General features: G+C 49.1%; 8 protein-coding genes across 8 annotated transcripts; 5 read left to right on the top strand and 3 right to left on the bottom strand.

Moving 5' to 3' along the window:
• Window positions 1–507: 507 nt before the first annotated feature.
• Window positions 508–2,090, top strand: N7510_000322 (Peptidase S12 Pab87-related C-terminal; the record flags this gene model as incomplete). The annotated part of the gene is made up of 2 exons (XM_056972252.1): window positions 508–636; window positions 687–2,090. 2 exons carry the CDS (start codon window positions 508–510, stop codon window positions 2,088–2,090), a joined length of 1,533 nt encoding a protein of 510 aa, XP_056837369.1.
• Window positions 2,091–3,583: 1,493 nt separating this feature from the next.
• N7510_000321 (DUF3500 domain-containing protein) lies at window positions 3,584–4,914 on the bottom strand (the record flags this gene model as incomplete). The annotated part of the gene is made up of 2 exons (XM_056972251.1): window positions 3,584–4,659; window positions 4,713–4,914. 2 exons carry the CDS (start codon window positions 4,912–4,914, stop codon window positions 3,584–3,586), a joined length of 1,278 nt encoding a protein of 425 aa, XP_056837368.1.
• Window positions 4,915–5,546: 632 nt separating this feature from the next.
• On the top strand, window positions 5,547–6,639 carry N7510_000320 (cupin domain-containing protein; the record flags this gene model as incomplete). The annotated part of the gene is made up of 2 exons (XM_056972250.1): window positions 5,547–5,849; window positions 5,905–6,639. The coding sequence occupies 2 exons, from the start codon at window positions 5,547–5,549 to the stop codon at window positions 6,637–6,639; spliced, it is 1,038 nt and encodes a 345-aa protein (XP_056837367.1).
• A 432-nt stretch (window positions 6,640–7,071) lies between these two features.
• On the top strand, window positions 7,072–9,593 carry N7510_000319 (fungal specific transcription factor domain-containing protein; the record flags this gene model as incomplete). Its single annotated transcript, XM_056972249.1, has 8 exons — window positions 7,072–7,126; window positions 7,233–8,086; window positions 8,142–8,175; window positions 8,230–8,341; window positions 8,402–8,422; window positions 8,516–8,850; window positions 8,915–9,089; window positions 9,146–9,593. 8 exons carry the CDS (start codon window positions 7,072–7,074, stop codon window positions 9,591–9,593), a joined length of 2,034 nt encoding a protein of 677 aa, XP_056837366.1.
• A 128-nt stretch (window positions 9,594–9,721) lies between these two features.
• Window positions 9,722–11,369, bottom strand: N7510_000318 (putative monooxygenase; the record flags this gene model as incomplete). The annotated part of the gene is made up of 6 exons (XM_056972248.1): window positions 9,722–9,848; window positions 9,904–10,007; window positions 10,061–10,250; window positions 10,312–10,360; window positions 10,417–10,472; window positions 10,522–11,369. 6 exons carry the CDS (start codon window positions 11,367–11,369, stop codon window positions 9,722–9,724), a joined length of 1,374 nt encoding a protein of 457 aa, XP_056837365.1.
• Window positions 11,370–12,384: 1,015 nt separating this feature from the next.
• N7510_000317 (putative MFS transporter) lies at window positions 12,385–14,093 on the top strand (the record flags this gene model as incomplete). Its single annotated transcript, XM_056972247.1, has 6 exons — window positions 12,385–12,405; window positions 12,443–12,535; window positions 12,595–12,847; window positions 12,901–12,942; window positions 12,991–13,459; window positions 13,508–14,093. 6 exons carry the CDS (start codon window positions 12,385–12,387, stop codon window positions 14,091–14,093), a joined length of 1,464 nt encoding a protein of 487 aa, XP_056837364.1.
• A 509-nt stretch (window positions 14,094–14,602) lies between these two features.
• N7510_000316 (MFS transporter) lies at window positions 14,603–16,264 on the bottom strand (the record flags this gene model as incomplete). The annotated part of the gene is made up of 2 exons (XM_056972246.1): window positions 14,603–14,909; window positions 14,976–16,264. 2 exons carry the CDS (start codon window positions 16,262–16,264, stop codon window positions 14,603–14,605), a joined length of 1,596 nt encoding a protein of 531 aa, XP_056837363.1.
• Window positions 16,265–18,055: 1,791 nt separating this feature from the next.
• On the top strand, window positions 18,056–18,975 carry N7510_000315 (alpha/beta fold hydrolase; the record flags this gene model as incomplete). The annotated part of the gene is made up of 3 exons (XM_056972245.1): window positions 18,056–18,177; window positions 18,243–18,656; window positions 18,717–18,975. The coding sequence occupies 3 exons, from the start codon at window positions 18,056–18,058 to the stop codon at window positions 18,973–18,975; spliced, it is 795 nt and encodes a 264-aa protein (XP_056837362.1).
• Window positions 18,976–19,124: the final 149 nt, after the last annotated feature.

Here is a 19,124-nt window from a genome sequence, read left to right as displayed (position 1 = left end):
GGGCATGAAGAAATGACTACTCCCAAGAGAGGAGAAGACTTAGACTGTCCTAATTAAGAATGCCGATAGCTATACCTGGTTTGCCACTGGTAGCAACTCTACGGTACTTCTCGAACCCGGTGTCACCACCTACACTCTTTGATTGTTTCTCGAACCCTACGCCAAAATTAGTTAACGCACAGAGTTATTAATAGCTATTAGAGTCATTTGATAATTCATTTTCTACTGGCTGAATATGTCTATGCCTACTAGGCTGATATATTCCTTGTAAGCGTTGGTTCCTTGGCAGAAGCCTGTTTTTCTTGTTTTCGAGTGAACCCCTCAGTAGCCCTCAACAAACCACTACTGCTACAATATTTGATCTCATCCCACTGTTTGCTTTAAACTTGATACCGATCTCAGACAGATCGAGTGAAGCTCTGGTTTATGAGGATCTTGGACATAATAACCTCCCCCCACCACTCTTTCGACAAAAATCACTGGCTCACTGTCAATTGACCACCCAACATGGCCTCGCCTTCTGGAGAATCCCTGCTGAATGCGGAGTTTGATGCTCTTGTGAAAGAACAGCTCGAGCTATGGAAAGTGCCAGGTCTAACCATCGCAATTGTTCAAGGTTCCAACACGTATTCCAAAGTAAGTACGTCCTCAACCGTGACATGTACCCAAATACTCATTTTCAACAGGCGTATGGGTTCGCCGAACTTCCCGGAAAGAAGATGACGACCGATGCGCTCTTCTCGACCTGCAGTACTACCAAGGCATTCACTGCTGCAGCGACGTCCATGGCAATCCAGGATAGCAAAGCTACCACGTCACCTTTCGACTGGGACACCCCACTGTCCACCCTGATTCCAGACGATTTCGTGCTGGCAGATGACTACTACACAAAGAACGTTACGATCGAAGATCTGCTGTCGCATCGATCCGGCATGGCGCCCTGGATGTGGGTACTGGCCTGTACTGATAAGGACGCCACCTTGCGTGAGACTGTTCGTTCGTTGCGAAACCTGCCTCTCTCACAACCCTTGAGGACCAAGTATCAATACAACAACCATGGGTACGTCGCAGTTACGTACACTCTTGAGAAGCTTACGGGAGAACCCCTGGGAAAAATGTTGAAGAGACGGATATGGGAACCGCTGGGGATGAATGAGACGTACTTCTCTATCCAAGAGGCGAAAGAAACCCCGTCAAGCGCCCAAAAGCTCGTCCAAGGCTACGGTTGGCATCAATCCGACGAAGGCGGCTCCTACAACCCAGAGCCTGTAATGTCTTGGGATGCTGCCACCGGTGCCGGATCCATGGTTAGCAATGTTCTTGACTATTCTCACTGGATACGAGAACAGATCCATAAAACAGGTCCGCTCAAGGGTCATGACTTGTTAACACAGCCCCGGATACTACACTTTGAAAATAGCGATATCCCGCCTGGTCCCTGGCATGCGTATGCGCTAGGTTGGTCTTGCGACCACTACCGCGATCAGCTTCTCTACATGCACCCTGGTGGCTGGCCTGGCTTTGGTTCCCTAGTGGGTTTCTTGCCAAATAAAGATTTTGGGTTCGCCATCATGGGCAATGCTACCTCGGCCAATATTGTTGCGTCCAGGTTACTCGTGTATCTACTAGACAAGTTTCTAGATCTTCCAGACGATCCTAGGCATAACAAAGAGCTTGCTGCATGTTTTGCAAAGCAACGCGAGGAATGGGACCGAATGGTCTCACCTCCAAGCTTGGACGATGTGAAGGCCGAGTTCTATCCTTCTTTGCCTGATCCCCCACTGCCTTTGTGCTTGCCAATGGAGAAGTATGCCGGGACCTACACGCATAAGGCGGGTGGTTCAGTTTTCCTGACGGACCGGGAGGGTCGTTTGACAGCAGACCTCTCTGGGCCCATCGCATTGCGCCTAGAGCTGATACATGTGAGTGGGGAGTTCTTTATTGGAAAATTGTGGAACAAAAGGGGTATCTATTTTAAACAGTTCCCTGCAGAATTCTCTGTTGATTCTACAGGATCACCTCATAAGGTTGGGATGCTCCTCGAGGCTGCTTTGGGTAGAGAAATGATCTGGTTTCAGCGCAAAGAATAGCAGTTATTCAATAGCTTCTGATGACTTAGACCCTTTGACTCCTATTTAGTAATCAATGCCGCATCTATGCTGAACCTTTGGGTGCCCCTAGAAGCACTATAAATAAAGAAAGCTATCTGAATAATAAAAACCCCCAACGACCATCACCACCAGGTCGTCAGCCTCTTCAGCCAATTAAACCCATCGCTCAGCTGCGTCTGGGGGAGCATCACCTTCCACTGCAGACTAGTGTAGTTGACAAGGCCTCCATAGTGCTCAGGCCGAACATTGTGCCTTCTTGGCTGGCCGACGTAATGGTACGCACATTCAAGGGAATTAACAAAAATGGGAGTGCCCCTATCATTTCCCCACGTTCAACATGATGTTTTGGGGTGAGCGACTCGTTTGAAAATTACGGTATGCGTTCTTTGGAAGGATCGCTGTACAAGCAGATGATAGGTAAGCGGGAGAAGGCATTATTTCAGACAGATACAGTCCTTCCGGGAATCGATGTCACCACCTCCTCTTTTCGATTGTTTGAAACACGGTCAGTTTTCGAGTTGACAAATTCTTCAAGTGCTCGATATCCATATCGAATAGTCTTGATACAGAGTGGCATGCAAGTCTTGTAAGCCACTCATCTGGGTATAGAAGAGCTAGGAACTTGTCGAGGATTTCCATAATATAGTACTAATGCAGTCTGATGGTATAATATCCAGCAGTTAAGATTTGTACACTATATAGCTTCTGAATACATTAGTTTGCGGCAATTAAACCCGAGGCGATGACTGCGGTAGTAGAAGCTGGACTGGGTTTGGGAAGACTGCAAAATCTCGCCGAGTTTTCCAAAGTAGACAAATCAGAAGATCCCAGGCGAAGCGGGAGTTGGCGAAAATGGCGTTAACGGCCCGGAGGGGAGAGTTCGTGAATTAGTTTGGCGACTCAGCTGAAAAGGTTTATCGTGTTGATCTAGGCCAGTAGGGACTTCTTTATTCGGCATTATTTGTGCAGGCGAAGCCAAGTTTGAGCGTAGCGAAAAACGAAAGATTTATTATCGGGTAGTCCGGCATGTCACTACTCGGAGATGTTGCTGATGCGAATCTTAGCGCAATGGAAGGCCACAGAAACAGTAAAACGTAAAACTGCCAAAGGCGCGTTCTATACTGGATGGACAAGTCTGAGCCTTCATTCTGGCGTTTTCCCTGCGCAACTTGGATACTGAAGATGGTCGTGAACGAAAACACTGCACCACGGACCGGGCAAACAGTCTAGGCTGCCACGACAGACTTCTGTGCCTAGTCTCACAGCAGGTTGCTAAACGCGTGCACTGGAGCTTCTCGAGCTGGTAGTCGGTATGGAAGAGAAAAATTAGGTGAAGCGCGTCCCTATCGACTGGCATCTCAGCGTATGCTTGCGAAACCAAAACACTGCTCTAGACAGAAACAAGGCGATCTTCAAGATTCATCTCATACAATATACATCGTTCGATCATAGATTCCCTCTATTCGGACACATTACCAAGTGATATGCTTCCCATTCAACCCTTCCACTGCCGGGACCTGCGGGCGCAGAGCATACCCATAGTCCCCACCATTGGGCGTGCGCAGAAGCGTGTGAATATGGAATTTCTTCGGCTCCTCATTCGTCAAAAAGACGCCGGAGTGGTGATCAAATTCGACGAGTACAACAGGGCTCTGGATGCGATAGTAGAACGGATCCTCGTCGCCATTCCCACCAATCCAGCAGAAGTGCGTCTCGCCCTCGTGCTCGCGCACCTGCTCCAGACGGATCGCGCGCGCCTTCGCTGGCAGGTAGAGCAGGTACTCCTCGAGGATTCCATACAACAACTCCTTCTGTGCGGCGCTGAAAGTCGACACTGTGATTCCCTCGTATGGCACCTCGCGGTTGTCCCGGTATGCGCCGCACAGGTGGCGCTGGTCATCACGGTTCCAGCGGCCAGGCGGCATAGCTGGGTCGTTCATTTGCGCGTAGATACGGGCTTTGGACTGCAGCTCGCTCGACAGTGACTGCATTAGCTGCAGACCGAGTTTCTCTTCCGTCTGCATAATCTGCGTGCCGGCGTGCGGGCCCGAGTCGATCTCATTTGGTTCCGCGCCCGTGAACCACGGCGACGCAACTATCTGGCCCTTGTACAGGAAGATATTCAGGCACAGATGGTGGCCATAGAACGACCACCCCCACGGCCGCGTGGTGGACGGTTTCCCGAACAGCACGAAGTTGTACGAAAACTCGTTCATCACCTCTGGGGACTTGACCATTTCGCCCAGGAAGTGGTTGATGCGCATCGCCGCAACGGCTTTGCCGTAACCTTCTGGGGAGAGAGTAGTTTTTAGAATGTTCATGATGGAATCCCGCGTGGTGGCATCCACTTCGTCTAGCCGGATGCCCTTGTGGCTCAGAAGGAACTCGGGGTTTGACCATGTTCGCCACTGCGGCGAGTCGATGTGGTAGCTCAGGACTTCTTTCTGCTTGTCGTCTAGGAGTGCGATGGCGGCTTCTGTGGCAGTCACGATCTCTTGGATGGGTACGCCTTCGTCTTGTAATGTGAAGAGCCCGGGGCGGACATGGCCTGGCAATTGAGTTAGCTCATTGCCCCTCATTGGTTTATTAGGTCTACCGTACCATCGGTAGTAACGCCCTTAAACGGCTCCTGATACAGATCCAGCCAGTGCATGTACAGCGCATGCAGCCACGGCGGATTATGCTTCGTCTTAAATTCGTGCGCGTACTCGTGCGCATCCTGCTGGCACATCGCCTGGAAGCGCGGGATGTTCAGGTCTGGCAGGTACTGGCGGTACTCGCCCGTCGGCTTGTCGGCGGCCATGGTGTAATGCTATGTATTGTGAGAAAAAAAAAGTAACACACCAAATGGGAAGATACAATATTGGAGAGAAGACCGAGAATAGTTGAGGGGCAGTCCGGCCCATTTGTACAATCTCCACGCCTCTCCACGCGCTCTTCTCCACGCGGATGACTTTTTATCCGCCGCTACTGTGGCCAGTCATGTGACCCGGCAAGGCATTTAGCAGCGTTGGTTGCTCTGATCAGGCCATGGACGGGTGCCAGGCAGTCTGAATTACCGTCCAAGCCATGGCATTTGCTGGGTGAATGATTTGGTTTGGCTATTTATTTTCCGTAGTGGCTACTCTGACTTGCCTATTAGGGATTGCCTCGTACGCTGCTAGGACGATACATACTGGAACCCACTCTTTCGCAGATGCGACTATTTTGACCAGTTAAAGCTCTCAAATAAAATATTATGAAGTTTCTCGAGTATGTATAATCTATAACATTACTACGAGACTGTAACTCGGATCTTCCGACTGCCCGGAAGCGAGCGGAGAACCCGCTCGGCTTGAAGCTCCCCCCGCATGCCGATGTTGAACGATTTAAATTTAAAACATCGATCGCTCTGCGGAGCAATCTCTCCATTCCCCAGATCTCATATCCAACATTATGTCTCTATCGTGGAGCAACGAGCCCCCCGAGGCGCGTGTGCCCTATGCCATCCCACAGTATGAGGGTGAGCGCATCACGATCCCCGGCAGCAAAGGCGTGTTCCGCATTCTGGCCTCCGCAAAACAAACAGGTGGTTTGATGGCTGTGTTCCAGAGCGGTGCTGTCCTATCTGACGCACCGGGTTTCCACTACCACAACCATGCTCATGACGTTTTTCTTGTCACTAAGGGCTACCTGAAGCTGTGGAATGGTGACAAGTGCCGGATTATGGCCCCCGGTGACTTTGCTTATATCCCTCCTGTATGTAAAACCCCTCCAGTTCAATCAATAGTTACCATCTAACAAACCCGTCTAGAAAGTCATCCACAACCCCGAGATGATCGGCCCACACACCGAAACCCAAGGCTTGATCACGCCAGGCGACTGGGTGGATTTCTTCCGCTATGTCTCCGAGCCTTTTGAGGGAGTCCTAGTGCCCGAAACAGATAACCGAGATTTAAAGGCCCTACTGATCCCCAAGGTCATGGCCGCGAAGGAGAAATTCGACGTCGTTTTCCAGCCCCACTACCAGGCACCGGAGGTAGGTGAGTGGACGAAAGAAGACGAAAAACTGCCCGACAGCAACGAAGGATACTTCTTGCGTGCAAACACGGGTCCGCGGTGGATGGCCGGCGGCGTGATGTCCAGACCGTTCGTAACGACCAAGCAGAGTAACGGCCTCGTCGCGATCTCTAGCATCGAGTCTTCGAAGGACTATAGCGAGACGCTATTTTCAAGATTTGTGACTTTCGAGAAGGTAGATCACTGTTTCTGTGTCATGGAGGGTGCTCTTAGAGTTACCTTGCAGGGCGAGGAGGGAACTTTGTTCCGTGAGGGCGAGACTGTTGTTGTTCCAGCGGGCCAGGCCTTTTCGCTTGGGTTTGAGAGTAAATATGTTCGGGTTCATTCTTTCTCTGATGGGGATGGCATTGAGTCGTTGATTCATGAGCTTGGCAAGCCCTTGGAGGAAGTGGTTCTGCCCGACTCGGCGCCAGCGTTGGATTTGTCGCAGCTCGAATCGGTGGCGGCGCGGTTCAATGTGAAGCTGTAACCTGGGAGGACTTGAATAGTGTATAGAGGGATTTAAATACGAATTTCACTCATCAATATTTTGATTTATCACTCGGTTGCTATACCGATACTGGGTGGTAGAAAATATCTATATTCAGCCCACCATCATACACACACAGTTCACCCCTACACATTGACCAAATTTTTTTTTCACAATCTATATATCAGCGTCAAGTATATGCTGGATGACAGATGATGGAGTGAATACTCAGAACCGACTGAAAATAATGCTGTTTCCAACGTATACTTCCTTCCCCGCGAAGAGTCACGTGCGGTGTCCCTGATCTCCCGGAAATCCCGGATTGCCTCCTTCACGGATCATCAAACACCACGCATGCTATCTATACTCTATCAAATACACAAGATGATTCCTGGATGATGCAAAATTACCAGTCCACGTCTCCAAACCCAGATGAATCTGCACCCAAGCGAGCCAAGCGGCCGCGGGCCGCCCAGGCTTGTGACCGGTGCAGGCTGAAGAAATACAAATGCAATGAGCAATACCCTTGTTCACATTGTAGAAGTACAAAAATTCCTATACGACTGATAGTCAAACCACTGACAACTTCCCAGAAAGTCAGCTTGATTGTGTTTATCAGGGGAATTACCGAGAACGAGAAAGCAGCCGGTCTGCCAACTATGTGCTCGATCTTGAGAAGAGGATCGATGAATTGACCTCGCGGCTTCGCACAGCTGAGGGGACAGTCGCCATGTCGGGGCCAACTCAGGTACCGGGGGTACCAATCCAGCCACCTATTTCAGCTGGCGTTGAAACGACTCCGTGCTCGATGCCTCGCAATAGCTCCACGCCGCTCGAACCTGCAAAGCTTCCCGGCGAGCAACCAGAGGAGTCGGCAGAAAGTGTCGACGATGAAATAAGTGAGCTGAACACGCACACGAACGGCATTGAGTTCCATGGTAGCACATCTTCTGCCGCCATCATTGGTCATCTGCAAAAGGCGCGGGAGCCCAAAGCGTCAGAGCAGCACTGGAACCCCCGGCCAGTGGATGCACCCTTTTCTCTGATTTCGACGTTACACAACCCCAGCTTCTCACCTTCCGCCACCGGAGCTGGACAGAGCTTGTCCATCGAGCATCAAAACTATTATTTTGAGCAAGCGCATGTGTTTATGAATGGCTATTTCGAGAATATCCATTTTATTCACCCGTTCATTGACAAGGATGATTTCCTGGCTCGCGCCAATGACCTTTGGTTTAACAGATCCCAACATCCCGAACCTAGCTTCGTTGCCCTATACCTGAGTGTGCTCTCCTTTGGGGCACTGGTACGTGTCTGGGATGAGGACAGAATTGCTGGCCTGACACGCTTTGAATGGAGTCGGAAGCTCTTTGGCGAAGCACAAGCCTATTTGAATTACCTGCGGTTCTCTAATGACCTTGAGACTGTTCAATGTCTCTATTTGATGGTATGTGGCAACCTGCTTTTTGGATTGGGGATTGACTAACAATAACTTCCCCCAGGCCAAAATCTGTCAAAATGAACTCAATCCGAATTGTGGGTGTTCCAACAGCCATCAATGATTTTGCGAGTATTAACTTCATCCACCAGTGGCCTATATGTATCTCGGGCTGGCGGTCCGCACATGTCTTTCCGCTGGATTCAACAGGGAAGTCCGACATCCCAAAGACCAGCGTTCGAGTTGGATCTCCAAGACGTGGTGGTAAGTTTGAGTATATCAACAAATTCGGATTATTATCTGACGTGCTGCTCTACACTGCAGGGGAATCTTCTCTCTGGAAATGTAAGATAATTTACCCCCATGCCATTCTATACCCTGTTAAGGGTCTGACTGCCACTGTATAATCTGATCATTGACTAACCAAAACCAATGAAGAGAGATGAGCTTTTCTGTCGGGCGACCTGATACACTTGGAATGGACGAGTACCACAATCGGGCCATCCCTGAAAGAGACGACACAGAATACGCCATCATTCCCTGGATGATCGACTTCGCCCAAATAATCAGACGAGTCTCGGTCCAGATTTACCACTCTAGGATTTCACTGCAAGAGAAACTACAACTTGCCCTTCAGATTGAAATGGAGATGGATCGTTGGCTCGCAAGACTTCCAGAGAAAATCAGGCCAGATATCGACGGATACAAGCTGTCACGCAGCGCCCTACGTGATCCGAAATGGGCTCGAAGACAGCGGCTTGTGCTGGGGATTCGTGAGTTCCCCTTAGCAGGTTAGCGTGAGAGCTGACTTGAGAGGCTAACTGGAATCGATAATAGGATATTATAACGTCAAGATGCTACTATTCAGGCCATTTTTGAGCCACTTTACTCGCAAGCTACGCCACCCTCCGAGTGAACTGGAGGAAACTATTACAAAGTGCCTAGATGCAGCCATGAAGACCATTGAAGTCATCCACGATATCTATCGGGTCCACACTTTCTTCCGATGCTGGTACGCTTGCTAGACCGAAGTCTCCAACATTAATGCTCTTAGCTAACTATTTTTAGGTGGTATAACACAACGTATGTGATGTTCGCTACATCTACACTTCTCTTGCCCATGTCCAAACTCGGCATGTGTGGTGAGACAATTCCACTACTCCGGTCCGTGGAAATGGGCGTGGAGATTCTCGAGGCGATGGATGAGTCTATTGTGGCGAGAAAATCAGTTGAGATCATTCGGCATTATCTGAGAGACTTCCGAGCTTCCGGGGCACAGCAAAATAGTGCGCCTGGCGCTGAAGACGAGACGGAAGCGTCTACCCTAACTGATCAAGGGCCGGGCCAGTCAGCATTTGATATTCCTGCAAGTTATTCTCCTCACAGCATGAAGTCCTCAATGTCTGACATGATATCACAGGAGTGGGCATATGGTTTTGGATTTCCGGATTACTCTTTCGAGGGCATTGCCCGGTTGTTTGATGATATTGGGGGGCTGCCGATGCTGGATGGATAGTCCGTCAAGTCCTTGCGGGATTAACTACATCTTCTTACAGTGACAATATTTTGATGGATTTGATTGATACATTGAATTAAACTGAGATATTTCAGTCAGATTTATCAAATATACAGTCTTGTCTTAAACTAAAGAATCTGGCAGCACTTCCGTCGAGCTTTCATAGAAAACAACTCCTTGTTCCGTGCAACCGCGGTCTCAACCTCCTTGATCGCATCGTATCCATATAGCCAGGGCTGCACCTCTGGACACGTCCTATTTGCACAAATCAGGATCATAAAACAACCGATTTTAGGTATTTACTACTCACCACCGGCTAGGGAATGATCCCTTGATCTCCGTCCCCAATTGGGAAAGGAATATCTGGTCTCGTTTCTCCTGCTCTTCACCATTTGGCATATGGAAGTCATGTCTCTATTGAAGGCCCATCAGTGGGATTCTCGGGCAGAATTTTCGGAGATTTTTACCTGCTTGAACGTCTCCCGGACAATTGCTTCGCCTCTTGACTTGCGCAGGCCTTCATACAGACGCAGGATACGAGGAAGCTGTGTCTTGTCTGTCATATGTCCCAGTAGAAGACCGAGAACAGCACCGTCCTCCAGTGAGGAGTTCGCGCCCTGGGCAAGATACGGAAGCATGGGATGGCAGGAGTCTCCGCTGTCATTTCCCAAGTACCCATGAATTAGATCTTGATAGCGTTGAGGTTGCAGGAACTTACATGAAAACCAAATTTGAGGCATCGTTCACCCACTTCTCCATTTCACCGTCTGTTCACCAATATTAGTGTCAACGCGTGACTTGTTTCAACAAAGACAAGACTCACGGTGCATGAGCTTCCACTTGTCGACGCTATTGACGTAACTCAAGAAGCGAATAAGGCTAAGAACCACTCAGCACATCCCTGATCTATAGGGAAACTGTATCTCACATTGGGTCCCAGCCAACAAAAAGCTCTCGCATTTCTTCCACGGAACCAGCCTGCCTCGACACACCGGGGGGAAGATTATCCGGGACCAAGAGCACGATGTTGAACATTTGGCCGCCACGAATAGAATAAGCCACAGCATGCGCTCCAGGCCCAGCCCAGAAATGCACTTCGGGATTCTCGACCAGCGATTTCAGATCTGGATCTGAGATTTGGTCCGCTGTGAGCACAATCCGGTATGCTAGATCCCCTGTTGGAATCGGCTCATCTTTGTGGCCTATAAATGCCTCGCGGCACCGAGACCATAGCCCATCAGCTGCGATGATGAGGTCTCCGGTGTAGTGATTCCCAGTCGCGGTGGACACAGTCACCTTTTCAAAGTCAAGCTTCTCAACCTTCTCATTGAGATGAAATGTGACCCCTAGATCCTGCGCTCGTGCAAATAGCGCTTGTTGTAAATCGACGCGATGCAGGTCCACAAACGGCGCATTGTACTTTGCCCGAATATTCTTGTCAAATGAACTCTCGTGCGCCAGGATCTCGCCAGAATAGCGATGCACCGTGACCTTTGTCGGTTCTGCAGCTGACTCCCACACGGAATCCGGAAGTTTCCAGTATTGAAGAAGACGAGACGCGTTCGGTGTAATTTGCAGTCCTGCACCAACCTCCGCCAACTCTTTGGCTTGCTCGATCACGTCGACAGAATGTCCTGACAGCGCAGCTGAAATGGCGGCGGCAATCCCGCTGAGGCCGGCACCTACGACGACGATGCGCAGGCGAGCTTCTTCCGGAACCTTTGCAGTTGCCATGTTAGCAGCTACATTACGGGAATTGGCCTTGGGGCTTACCATTTTGAGTGCTTCTCTCAGTGATTCTCTGTTTGATCGAACTAGATAGTGCAATTGGTGAAACCAGAAGAAGATTAATTCCCGTAGGTCCACTTTCAAATACTTGCAAAAACATCAAACAGCCAGCTCGAATTCATGGTCTCAGCTGTCAAGAGCTGCCCGGGATGACCGAGCTGCCCGAGGGTTCGGCGTCGCCCCGCTGAAGAGAACTCGGGAAAGCCGAAGCCACCGGATTTCCCACATTCGCGCAATTCAAAGTGCGCATGTTCACGGGGGGACTACTGTGGATACTGCTTGAGTTTATTATCTGACAATATTGTTGTCTGCCATCATTATTGTCTGCCATCATTATTGTCTGCTCCGGGTCTATATCATCGCGGGCAAGTGTGTTTGGTCGACTCCGGCTGTCTTCTGGTGAAACAAGAGAAGTCGACAGTCAATTACCGATCCTAACTCCCGGTTTACTTAGATATCAAAAAGCTGAGCCAGTCGCAACTGGCCTATGACAGGATTGGCAGAGTTGTGGCTTTTATGCCAAGGAGTGCTACTGAGATTATTGACCCTGGAGGAATTGTTGAATACCAACACAGCAATGATGTTGGCCTGCTGAGAAAACTTGAAACATCAAACACGAGTAACAAGCTACGAAGACAGCTCGAGCTATGACTCAGTACAGACACGCCGAATTATTCGTCTTTTGATATTCGCTCGAGATCTCGGCAATGTGGTCCCGAAGTGCATCCGAGCGCCCACGGAGTATCCGAGACTCAATCTGGCTCGACGAGGACTAGCTCTGCACGAGAGAGTTTTGTGGGGGAAATCCCCACGGGGAATTATTATTTGAGAATCCGAAGTGTTTCTTCCTCCTTTTCCTCATACCTCGCCTGCTGGAGGAGCTGGTATACTTATCTATCTGGCTCCCTCCTGAAACCTTTTCTGTCCTCCGGCTCCGTTGCTCTCATCGGCCCCACCCTCGATTTTCACACACAGCGCGCGCAAGGCTTGATCGCTAGCAAGTATGACGGTCATCGATCCTAGGGTATGGTTATAGGCCTTCCATAGATTGTGTGAAGTAGGAATACTCATGGAGACAGCTCTTCCCTAACAGGGTACGGTATGGCGCCCTGCTGACCGTAAACCTCTTCGTTTTTATGGGCAATATGTATTCTGTTCGTGGCTCTCTTCGACGACGGCGGACTAGTTTATACTGACATCATATAAATAAAAGTCAGGGATAGCGACCGGCTTCGATTCTTTAGCGGAAGACCTCCACCTGCCCTTCGCCCAATTGTCGCCGCTGATCAGTTACTCCGTCCTTGGCATGGGACTGGCGAATCTATTCTGGATGCCACTTGCTCTGTCATTTGGAAAGCGCCCGATTGTTCTAATATCTATGGCTATGTTCTTGTGCGGCATCATCTGGAGCGCAGTTGCCAAGGACTACAATAGCCTGCTCGGCTCTCGAGTATTCGCTAGCTTTGGTAAGGTTTGAAGGCTGTGTCAGTTATTGTCCACCCGCTAAATGGTAGAACAGGTTATGGTTCAATCGAGTCTCTAGGACCGAGTATCCTTGCAGGTATGTCCTTAGGCGGCGTCCTCGAATCAGGCACTAAAAACTGTTCAGACATGTTCTATGAACGAAACTACTCCAGCGCCATGGCGGTTTATGCCGCTGCCCTCTCTGGTGGTTCGCAGATAGGCCCAGTCATTGCGGGATATCTGATTCAGGCCAAGGGGTGGCGTTGGTTTTTCATTCTCTGCGCTATTTTTGCCGGTTTCAACCTCGTGACGACTATCTTCCTTCTCCCAGAGACATTGTATGAGCCTGATGAGGAGCCGCAAGTTGCCGACGACTTTGAGAAAGATGGAAATAGTCATATAGAGATGGCGAGGACCTCATCCCACTCCAGACAACGCGCCCAACTGGACTACAAAGAACACTGGTCTAGTCTATTTACCATTGGAATTTCCAAGGGGGCACAGGAGCGAGGTGTGCTTAGGCACATTTTATATCAATTCGTGCTACCATTTCCGCTCCTATTAATTCCTGGTGTTCTTCTTGCGTCTATCATGTATGGAGTTGTGCTAGGAGGGTAAGTCACCCCACCAGGACTTCGGACAAGATCACTGACAGAAAACAGGGTTGTTATTATATCTACCATTGCTCCCGAGATCTTTTCCCCGCCGCCCTACCTCTTTTCCCCTGCTGACCTGGGCCTTTTCACACTAAGCAGCTTCGCCGGTATTGTAATTGCCTGGCCCATTGCTGGTCCCTTGACCGATATTCTTTCCCGCTGGCTGCGCAAGCGTAACGGCAATGTTCACAAGCCGGAACACCGTCTACCAGCGCTTCTTTTCCCGTTTGTCGTCTGCCCCATCGGCCTCATAGTATTCGGATATACCATCGCCCGGAAACAGAATTATGTCCACCCAGCCGTTGGCCAAGCAATCACCGCTGCATCTCTGACACTCGTTCCGTCAGTGATGCTCTCGTACGTGGTAGACTCATATCCACGAATTAGTGGCGAGGCTCTGGTGCTGGTGAACGCATCGAAAAATGTCGTTGCCTTCGGCCTATCAAAGGGTGCATACTCATGGATGGCGAAACAAGGCATTGCGAAGATGTTCTACGAAATGGCGGGCATTCAGTGGGCGATCATATTTTTGGCTCTTCCGCTTTATATTTTTGGGCCGTGGATTCGAGCACGGACAGATAAATTGTTCTGAGAAGGATCTTTAGGGTGAGAAACGGCATTTGTTTATAAGAACTGCATCTCTTTATACGTTCGCAAGATGTTTCTATGTAAGCTGAGAATCCATTGCGACGCGGTATAATGCTGGTGCCCGAGCCACCGCGTTTTTACTTGCAGGATCAAGTCCATGACAGAGACTCCACATTGTAGCTTTCATTAGTATTCAGCGTTTCTTTCTAGAGGCAGGCGCATACAATATAGGACAGCTAAGGCCGGTGGTGGATAGTTACCAGGTCCATTGAGACACGAATCGGCTTTGCACGGCGGCCCTTGCCTCCGGGAAGCGAATATCCCAACAAGCCTTCAAATTGCCAGTGCGTTCTTTACGCGCATTTTGACCACCTCACGCGACCAAAAAAAAATCACACTATGGACCCACGCGAAGATACATCACCACAATGGACGGACAGCACATCGGCGCCACCTCTAGGAGTGACCATGAACATATTAGGAACGACGTCAAGATCTTACATGTCTACATGTTCAACCATCCGCTCGGGCAGGCAGATTGGTCGCCTTACGATGGCTGATCGTGCTTCGAATGACAAACATGGACGCAACACCGACTCCCAGACCAGCCAAGCCGATACCCATGTAGCTTGCACCGCGGTAGCCTTTCAAAACTTCCGACCCGGCCTGGTTGACTTGACTCTCCACAGTCCCTGCAAATCCGAGTCCGATAGAGATTGAATAGTTTACAATGGTATTGACGAGTGAGGCAGCGAGTCCCTGATGTCTCCGTGGCATGGTATTGCTTAGAATAATTGTCCCAGATGGGAAAGACATGTCCCTAATAAATAATGAGTATATCGCAACTCTGAATTCAAGACTATTTGAGGGGATGTTATATGCTTACATGCCCCACGGAGTCAAGATGGATATGACAAATGCTTGGGCCCAGTATGTTTGGTGGACAGGTAGAGTGGCCAAGAGAATTTGACCACCGGTGAACGCAAGCATAGCTATCAGCATAATCACGCTGGGAGACAATTGGCCTAAAATAAAGCCAGTTGTAACTGCAGCAATTGCACCTGAGATGGCCGCAGGTGCAAACTTCGCCATCGCCAAGAGGGGTGCGTCTCTCTTGATTATTTCCATAAACTGGAAGAAATAGAAGACTATAATCCCAAAGCTGGACCAACCAGCAGCGATACAGCCTAACACCCACGCAACATCCTCAGAGAAAATTTCTCGGGGAAGTAAGGGATAGGATGATATATGGAGCTCAGTCCATAAGAATAGGCCCAAACAAATGAAGCCGATAATCAATAGAACGTAGACATAGATAGTCGGCCAACCAACGACTGGTCCCTGGTTCCAAGAAAAGTTGATTAGAATAAGGGCAACAATACCAAGAGAGCCACCTAGTAGATCACATTTGATCCACCATGGCGTTTTGTCTGATATTTTCGGGGAAGGAGAATTCGGTATAACGAGAAACCCAAGGACCGCGAAAGCAAGGCAAGCGATTCCCATTATCCAGTATGCCCATGGCCACCAAACACGCTCAGCCAGAAGGGACGAGAACACACCGCCGACCGTGAATCCCCCTGGTGCAGTGGCACCAAAGATACTAAACACCATATCTTTTCGAGGGCCAGGTAGATAGGTGCGTCCCAGAATAGCGAGGGCGTTAGGGAGCAGAAAGGCGGGCCCGATTCCTTGAAACGCACGGCAGATATCGAAAAATATTTGGTCTGACCAGACAGAAAACCCTCCCAGAAGGGACCATAGACCAAACCAAGCGAAGCCGCCAATGAACATCAACTTATGCCCATACAGGTCCCCCAACCTTCCCGCAATGAGAATAAATGTACCAACCGTTAGGCTGTATGCGGCCGCGTACCAACTCAACTGCCCAGGGTTCGTGACTTTGAAGCTATCACCAATTATATGGAGAGGGACAATGGCAATGGCAAGACCCGCCTGTGTCATGAATTGAGCAGCACAGACAACTCCAATGAAGATAAATTCGCGCATCAAATTGTGTGGCCGCTCCATCGCTGACTGGACGCTGATTACCTGAGCGAGGTCCCCGCGTTCAATGTTTTGAGATTCCGCATCGGGATGTGAGCCTTGGGCCTCGCCTGAACATTGTTCGAGACGTTCAGCTGATGCATCGCACATCTTGAAAGGGAGTCGCATTTCACGACCGAGACTTGTAAGTAGAAGCTTTGTAATAATCCGATGGCACGGAGTTCGTCGGATCGCATCGGAAAGGGATCAATCAGATGGAATCGGAACTCCCATCCATGGATCCGGAATGCCGCACAAAGACGTGGGTGTTCCAATCATCGATCTGGTCTACAAATTCCCAAACCTGCCATTCATCCCATCTGTGCTAACGTATCTCGAGAAAGACGTGAGCTAACTATACGGTCCGAATTTGCCTCCTCAGTCACGATAATGAAAGCGTTGCAACTCTCGAAATAGCCAGAAAAGTCGCTGCCAGTTCTCTCAATCACTAGTCCCGAGATTATTCGGGTACTGTGATCGATATTGAACAGGCTTCAGATACCATGCGCACCAAGTGGATCGGGGAAACAGTCCGTGGAATTGGCGGGTGTCGAACTTGGCCTGAAAAGTGACGGCCCACATGCGCAATATTGCTTGATGCCTGAGCGTATACTTGTTGAGAAGCCGGAAGACATTTCTTCTCTTCCGGCTACTACGATCGGGGTTCCCTTCACGACAGCCCTTCGTTGCTTTACCCGGGCAAGAGCGAAGCCAGACGACGTGGTTCTTGTTTTGGGCGCCGCAGCGCTGTAAGATTTTCTGCTGTCCAGGTCGCGAAAGCGATAGGATGCTAACAAGTATTGACGGCAACTCGCAGCAAACTCGAACATCCCGATCTTCTATTGGTATGCGGGAAAAGTCTGGCACCGTTGTTCGCGATGGAATTGATTTCAGAGGCGATCGCTTCCCAATGGTAGGTAGCCTTGCCGTCAGCATTATTACACTTGCACTGTTAGAATCGCTTATATGGAAATTTTTATGAGAATGATTCTGATTCGTATTAAATGTAAAGTAATCTAATTTTCTAGTTTATACAGCTCAGCAGGAGTCTCTATCAAAGCTTCCAATTGTCAATCTGTAAAATTCGGTGTTCGTCGTCACTATCGCTTATCCATTCTTTCTTTACTTGCTCTGTGTTGCTTTATGGTCTGTCCGGGTCTGTCCGGGTATGGTATTTGTAGTGATTACAGACTAAAGAAATAATCCATGCAGATTGTTCTTCATGGAGTATGGTCTATTAAAATTCGGTCGAGGCGTCCGCCATCCATACCGTGTGGCCAATCCATGCCCAATGTTTAACCGAAACTAAAACGACAGTTGTCCACCATTCCCAGTGAAGGACCAATCAATAAAGCAGTATCTTGACTGACAATCCGAGATACGTAATTGGTGTGTTCCCCTCACTATTTACTCCAATAGAAATCAGAGCGAGCACTGACCCATTCGTATCCCTCTAATTTGTATCCGAGAATTCGGGTCCGGAAACCAAGCTTTGGCATTTCCCCGCCTGCATCGAATTGGAATACATATTTGACAATAAAGCTGCCCCTCAAGTCATATCAAAAGAGTCTCTTGAGTCGCAATTGACACGCTGCATAGATTTATACTTGGTCTGTCCTGCTGCACCTCGGCATTCAAAATTAACGACAATGCGTGGAAAGGAATTTGCTTACAGTGTGGCAATGGTGTTGCTGCGTTGTTTCCTAGTGTCTGCGTATGTGCGAATTTCCCCAGAGCTATACAAAAGAGCCCAGAAAAGGTAGCTCACATATTCATGTTTGCAGAGATTGCGGGCCGAATTCATCTTTCAATGCTTCCGTTCTTCGTTGGGAGTGGGAGCCGAGCGCAGGGCCTCTTCACAACGGAAATAAAGGCCAATATCTAAATCTGCCTTCTGGAATTAGTCTCTGGTATACAACCATGGGCCCTATGGAATCCAAACTTACACCAGTTCTTATACTCCATGGTGGCACCGGAAATAGCAACCAGATGTATCTGCAAGCTAACATGCTGGCTCAAACTCGAAGGGTCATTTTACAGGAGTATGTGTCTTTCTTCTGTTTCTGAAAGGGAGCGTATAAGAATGCTAATTTGAACTATTGGGAAGTACTCGAGGTGAAGGTCGCAGCCCCTACGCCAACTTTACCAAGTTCCACTACGATGATTTTGCTCGCGATGCAATTGCCTTGCTTGATTATCTCAAAATTCCACGTGTTTCTGTCCTTGGCTGGAGTGACGGTGCCATCACTGGACTCGACCTCGCCATGAACTACACTTCGCGCATCGACCGGGTATTTGCACATGGCGCCAACTTACAAGCCAATATGAGCATTCCTGGCACTAACGATCCCATTATTAATTCCGCGACTGGCAGTCTTGATTCAGACTTCTCCACTAATGGCACCACATTTTCCACCAATTCTGAATCTCTACAAAAACGGGACCCATGCAATGCATATACCTGTGAGAGCTTGAGTCCTTTGCCCTCTCGCTGTCCCGCTATGGTAAAAGGCATTAACTAGTAAGTCTATTTCTTTTTTCTCTCATCAGACACCAAGAAAAACATTCACATTATTGTTAGCATGTGGGACACGGAGCCCACCTGGGGTCCGGATGCGATGAACAAGATCAAATGCCCAGTCTGGATCGTCGATGGAGACCACGATGTTGCCATTGAGAGAAACCAACCTGATACAATGGCAGCCTGGATTCCATATGCTGGACAGCTGATCCTACCCCAGACCGGCCATTTTGCCCTTCTTGAAGACCCCATATTTTTCAATTTTGCTGTGCAGTACTTTATGGACATGAAGTTTGATGGCGTTCTGCCTATTTACTAAACTGTATCTGCTCAAGCAATATACGATATGATTCTAGAACACTCTGAGTTGGCCAACACAAATTTCAACTAGTTTCGATTACTATTTACCAATTTAATTTTCGGAACAATTGTGCCTCCTTGTCACATATCCTGATGTTTGTCGTGCTT

This window comes from Penicillium lagena (assembly GCF_028827675.1).
Source record: "Penicillium lagena strain IBT 129212 chromosome Unknown utg000001l_segment0_segment0, whole genome shotgun sequence".
Lineage (NCBI taxonomy): Eukaryota > Fungi > Ascomycota > Eurotiomycetes > Eurotiales > Aspergillaceae > Penicillium > Penicillium lagena.
The sequence above is the reverse complement of the archived record's forward strand: the minus strand, read 5'-3'. Positions and strand labels throughout refer to the sequence as shown.